At 46.5% G+C, this 6,000-nt stretch overlaps 1 protein-coding gene across 4 annotated transcripts in view; it reads right to left on the reverse strand.

Moving 5' to 3' along the window:
* LOC119397022 (zinc finger protein 277) overlaps nt 1-5,488 on the reverse strand; it is a 118,134-nt gene extending 112,646 nt beyond the window's left edge. For all 4 annotated transcript variants that reach the window (XM_037664442.2, XM_037664444.2, XM_037664446.2 and 1 more), the window contains exons 1-8: nt 5,256-5,488; nt 5,014-5,194; nt 4,868-4,962; nt 4,715-4,797; nt 4,547-4,638; nt 4,406-4,470; nt 4,231-4,276; nt 4,012-4,144 (exon numbers count right to left, since the gene is read on the reverse strand). In XM_037664442.2, the coding sequence (XP_037520370.1) occupies nt 4,012-4,144; nt 4,231-4,276; nt 4,406-4,470; nt 4,547-4,638; nt 4,715-4,797; nt 4,868-4,962; nt 5,014-5,194; nt 5,256-5,271 (711 nt within the window). In that variant the 5' untranslated portion in view covers nt 5,272-5,488. The remainder of the gene's footprint in view (nt 1-4,011; nt 4,145-4,230; nt 4,277-4,405; nt 4,471-4,546; nt 4,639-4,714; nt 4,798-4,867; nt 4,963-5,013; nt 5,195-5,255) is intronic.
* Nucleotides 5,489-6,000: the final 512 nt, after the last annotated feature.

Raw genomic sequence — 6,000 nt, forward strand, 5'->3', positions numbered from 1 at the left:
ATGTTAATCTCCTGTTGATAACTTCTGTTAATCTCCTGAGCCTGTATCGCACCACATTTGATGAAAATGTTGATTTTCGGAAACGAGGACAATAAAACAAGACCAAAGATATTTTGTGTTGCAAGTGCAATTCATTCTTTTGCGTTCTGGCACATGCTGCACGACTGCAGTGTTTGCAGAATGCCTGATTGCAAATTGCGCACATTCAAACGAGCAACGAATGCGCGGCGCAGTACGCGCAGCGGATGCAGGAAAAAAAAAAAAAAGCACCCGGCGCGCTGCACGTCGCAGCACGCGGACGAGGGGGTCATAAAAGAAAGGGAGAGGGAGCCCGCGCACACAAACAAAACAAAAAGAAAAAACCCGGCGCGCACGAGGAAGCTAGGAGAGGAGGCGCGGCTGGTGTTAGTGTTGCCATGACGACGCATACCGTGTGCGCCGCCATTCTGCCGTTTGAGTCTCTGAATCCCAGCCGCCAGGATAGTAACTGGAGGGAGGTTTGGCGCTGCCAGCGCTGACGTCATGAATTAAGGCGTCCTATGGGAGGTATACGGAGTAACCTCCCCCTGCCGCTAGGCCCTCAGCTAAAAATGCTCAAGGATCCCACTCATTGATCTTTTCACAGAACATGAAATAAACATTTTATTCTCTCTCATGCTGCCACTCATGAGCAACAGATCATACATCAAGCAAAGGTGGCGCCACTGTTCTGCTCAGTACAAACTAAGACAAACGAAGGCACATCTGACCGTTTTAAGTTAGAAGAGATTATAATAAAAAGTGTGTTGCATTTGAACGCTAATATAGAGAGAATTAATAGCGTACACCAGTAAAAGGTCACCTGATCGCCACAAGTGCATCTTCACTTTTTTTTGCCACGAGAGGCACCACAAGTCATTTTGAGTGAAGAAATAAAAATATAAATCCGCGTTTAACGAGAAAAACAGGGTGCATTTTAGACAACACAATAGACAATCTTTCCATTAGTGGCATTATCTCAATTCGTGTTCTGAATGGTTGTCTATCCCTTTAAGATAACACAATCATAATCAAGCAATTGCACTTACACTTCATTGCAAATGGCTTCCAACAATCGTCTATATAAGTAACGGTAGATGATAAGGGATTCTTTTAACTTTGCATTTCAAAAGCCAGTATGAGAAACATTTGCAGCACGTCATAAGTAACCCGTAGCATTTCAGAAAGCTTGTACTTTGCAGTGATGGGCTTCAGATTACAGAGCTGATTTAACGGAGAGTACGCTATCCTTAACTCTCAAGAATACGACATTTGAAGGATACATATCAAGGGGGGACCCTTGCAAGGGGTGTCCCCCCCAGCCTAAACACCAGGGGGGTCAGAACCCCCCGACCTTCCCCCCACCCCGCGATTTAGGGCACTGGTTGTTAGTTCGCGCTCGTCGTGTGTATACCTGTGAGTTCTTTTCATGCGTCCTGCTTTGTGTTTGAGCAAGTGTCGAGCTGTGACAGTTGGTAGTTCCCATTCGCCCTGTGTGTGTTCTTTTCGTGTGTGTTTTGTGCTTGATCAGCACGCAGCTCGCCATTCTGCGTGTGACATTACAAATTGTTGCCATCGCATTCATAGCTTCGCTCTTGCGGCAATACTGTGGCTTTTTTTTTAACCGTTAACTACTGACCCTGGAAAACGAGGACATCTAACATGGCGCAGACGCTTCACAGTGGGCCTTCTGACGCCAGGGTTGCGCCAGGGCCGTCAGTGACAGGTACGCTACCGACAGCTGCGCATATTAAAACCGAATTGCGGCTGCTATCGCCTGGAGGCATGCTTTCATTAATGAGATGACATTTTTTAAAAAACAAGCAAACCATTAGAATTGGTACCCTAGTACTCACGAGCTCGAAAGGGCCGGGCCTTTTAGGGGTATTGACCACAAGGGCAATTACAAACCCGGATGGGCTGGTGGAATGAATTACGAGAAAGCTGTTCTCGATGGAGATCAACGGATAAAGCATATTTGAGGAAGACTGTCGACGCGTTCCCACCATTCACGTGCTCTTCTATGGACTCGAAGCACGGAAAATTCTGTAGTGTTTCGTATGGTATCTATTGCTAGCGTTCCCAGATTTCATTCCGCGACATCCAGAAACAGAAATGACAGGCATTCTGGCGGCACGCGTGTAGTTATTAATGAACATTGCTTCATTACGCGCTGTGCAACGCTTGAAACTAGCTATCAGTAGCATTTCCCGAACAGACGACGTCTGCCGATGAATCGCCGCCATACTTTCCCACTACTGATTGGCTTAGACGTCATGAGCCTTTGCGGACAGCGCATTTTGCCGTCGAGACAACTTGCACAACAGAAGCTTCGTCGACAATGTGCATGGCATTGTAGTCGGGAAGCGCTGTTTAATCAATGGAAAAACTCACAGGGTCCACTCACCTAAGACGACTGAAAGGCGATGGCCATCTTTTTTCTTCTCAGTATATTGTATTGATCATGTGCCACCACCCTCTGAAAGCTTTCTATACCTAACGTGGTTTTCCACTGCCTCCAGGATAGAGGCACCTCACCTGGTTTTACAACGCCTCCGTGATCGGCCCACCTCTGACCAAGCTACGATGTCATGTGATGACACCATCACGTCACGTGATGTCATACCGACACCACAAGTGTTGGCGATCTGTGACGACAACCCGAGACTCTGGCGCAGTTTGGTACGATTTCCATCAATATTATCAGGATGGCGCTATAAATCCGATTTGGCGCAGGAGTGGACTCACTGTGTTTATGCAAACATCATATGTAGTTTCTTATTATTTTACCCTTTCACCCACCTGCTTGGTCTACCAGCAGAATGCAGTTCAGGCATCAGAACTTCTGAAGTCTCAGCTAGCATAACACAACTTGCTGTAGTTCGCACTCTTACAACAACTGCTGCCTACTAGCTAGCTTTTGACAATGACATGGTGGTTGAATTGTACATTAATGAATTCGAACATGGGAGACCCAGAGCAAACATATGGGAAGTGTTTAGCGCAGGATTGTGAAGATGGGACAATAAGGGAGAACACGTACACAGGCGTGTTCTCCCTTCTTGGCCCGTCTTCATAATCCTGCGCTAAACACTTCAGATATGTCGTACCAACAAGGCCAGAAGTCAGCCCTTGCCAAACATATGGAGCTGAAGCTCTGAGGATAACAAAGAAACTAAAGAAAAAATCCCCGATGCTTACGATACTGCCTAATACGAATTCTGAGCGCAGCTGTTGGGGTGTTTTGACTTTGTGATAAGTTGAGGTGCGACTGCCTCGCTAACTGGCAGACTGCGGAAGGCAGCGCGTGGACGTGTTCCGCAACAGCCGCCGCAGACAGGCCTCCGTTCATGCAGCGCTTTATTTTCCATATATGGTATCGGTTGACGCCCTTGCCGCATACCTTAGTCATGACGTTATCGGCAACCGCGCACAACGGTGCGCACTACTGTGGCGCCGCGAAACTTGCCGCCTCGCCACTGTCGTTCCTTCCTCCTCATGCTCTCCTCGCAATCGCAGTCTTTTATCCTCCATTGCACTCCGCGTTCGCTCTCTTTCGTCCTCGTTCGCTCTGCCAGTTACGCCGATGCCGCTCAACGCAGAAACGGGCGCCTAAGAGCTGCACATGTTAAGGACTATACAATGTGCAATCGAACAGAAAATCACTGGGGCAACATTCAGAGACCAAATGACAGTAAAATGGGTCAAAGAACAAAAAGGGGTACCCGATAATTCACTTGGCATTAAACAAAAGGAATGGACTTCGGCTGACCACCAATATATAGGGCAAAGGACCTGTGGTCCCTTGGAGAAAAGGAATATGTGTCAAGGGATGGGAAACGCAACCGAAGACAGCAAGTTAGACGGCGTGACGAAGTTACAATATTTAAAGGAATGGCAGCAGCTCCCACAAGGCTGCTCTTGGTTTCTGCATATGCTCTAAGCAGCTACTCAACCGAAGTCAAGCTACGTAAAACACACAGTACTACTCACAGTATAATTGATGATATAGTATTTGTCATAGGCTCTGTTCCGAGGATTTATCTTCTTGTGCTGCTTTTTTCGCATGTGCTCTTTCAATGTCTGCCAGTCTTTGAACATCTTCTCACAGTACAAACACTGCATGCTTTGAGAAAACAAAATATGACAGTATTGCTAACACAAAATTCATACTGAATGACACTGTGAATATGGTTGTAAAGTTTCACGCACTTGCTTAGCTTGTCCTCCAAGACTTCAAGAAGCTCTTCAACATACACTAGAAAAAAAAGTACAATTTATTAAAATGCAAAACTATTTATAGGCATGGACAGACACCACGCAATCCCACGCCATGTCTACATGACCGTGCCTTTTTCACCGCAGCAAGCCGAAATGAACATTATACCTAAATTATCAGGTCTTCCGACACTAAAGTTGTGGTCACGAGCCATGTGATTGAGAAGCGTGGCCCTGCAATGAAAATGCTGATGATTACAAGTATTAATCGTGGTGTAGGCGCACCAGGTGGTGGTAATAATAATCGTACCTGTTTTCAGTGAAAACGTGCTTGCAAAACAAGCACGTCCTTTTGAAGGATGTGTCAGATCTTTCAAGTTCTTGACTAGCAAGCACATCATCCTAAACGTGGGAAAAATTAGCAATGTATTTATCAAGCAATTACGAGCACTCTTTACTATAAAACATACTAACGCACCAGCTTTGACTTGCGCAGTTTCCTGCGAATGGCGTCGTCTTCAGGCAGTTTGTCAGACAGCAATAAGAAAGTTTCGCTCGTTCCTGTAGACCCACGAGTCCATAAACCATAAAGGCATCTTAAAAATGTTTAACGCTGAAGTACTACGCTCACCGACATCATTCTCGCCACTGTTGGTCTTCATCGTCACGCATACGTCTGCGACATCGGTCACCCCCCGAAACCGCTCCTTCCAGTACGCAAAATATCTAAAAAAGGAGCCACTATAAGCACATACATGACTTGGTTAGTCGTCTTACCTTGGAGGATCAGCAACACCGGTAAAATTACTGATGACAAGCTTGTGCTCTTTCAGCAGGTGTGACAACAAACTTTGGAATCCCTTGTCGACAAGAAACGAGATGTCGCAGAAAATGCAAGCCACCTCAGAGGTCTCCGTGTGGTTTCTGTCTTGGTTTCTCGAAGGTAAGAACAGTGGCTCTAAAAATGGACGAAAGAATAGTTCCGTAAAGCGATCCACAGCAGTGTGTTCTTTCCTCACCGATTGAAGCAGCCATTCCACCGTCCCTATGTGCTACAGCGGCTAGTAAAGGTACAGTGAACAATTATTGAAGAGCGAACCAGTTGACTGTCGAGCGCAATAGTGCAGAAATGCACTCATAGAGATAATGAATGAAGAACCCAGCTGGAGCGGCTGCAGCGGCACGGGAAGTTTCAACGGTTTCAACTTGGTTTTAAGGTTTCAAGTGCGCAGTGCCTATTCTGTGGTCCAGACTAGAGTTACTGTATATGCTACCTTTCTATATACAGTAACTCTAGTCCAGACCACAGGATAAACTCCAGCTTTATTCTGTGGACCAGACTACAAAATAAAGGACAGCTTTATTTTGTGGACCACACCAATGCTGTGGACCATGCTGTGGACCATAGAGCCAAATGGTAGTATAAGTGTTCTGTGGCCATAGAGTTTCGTCTGTGGACCGTTCGCACCAGACAAACTCTATGCACCTGACAACCTGACGAGCTTCTCTCGCGTATCGCTGTTGGAAGGACAGTGTATTCTTCTATCTGGCCCAGACGCTCCAAATCGTGACGTCATCAGCATAGATGGCGTGGCGTACTTCCGGAATTTGATTTAGGGCCTCCGGGAGGCGCATGAGGGCAATATTGAAGAGGAGCGGGAAAAGAACAGCTCCTTGGGGCGTACCGAAGTCACCCATGGTGATGGGTTGCGATTTGAAGGAGTCCTGACACAAAAATTTTCGCCCCGCATTTTTTTGCTGCAA

The sequence above is a fragment of the Rhipicephalus sanguineus genome, chromosome 6, assembly GCF_013339695.2.
Source record: "Rhipicephalus sanguineus isolate Rsan-2018 chromosome 6, BIME_Rsan_1.4, whole genome shotgun sequence".
Lineage (NCBI taxonomy): Eukaryota > Metazoa > Arthropoda > Arachnida > Ixodida > Ixodidae > Rhipicephalus > Rhipicephalus sanguineus.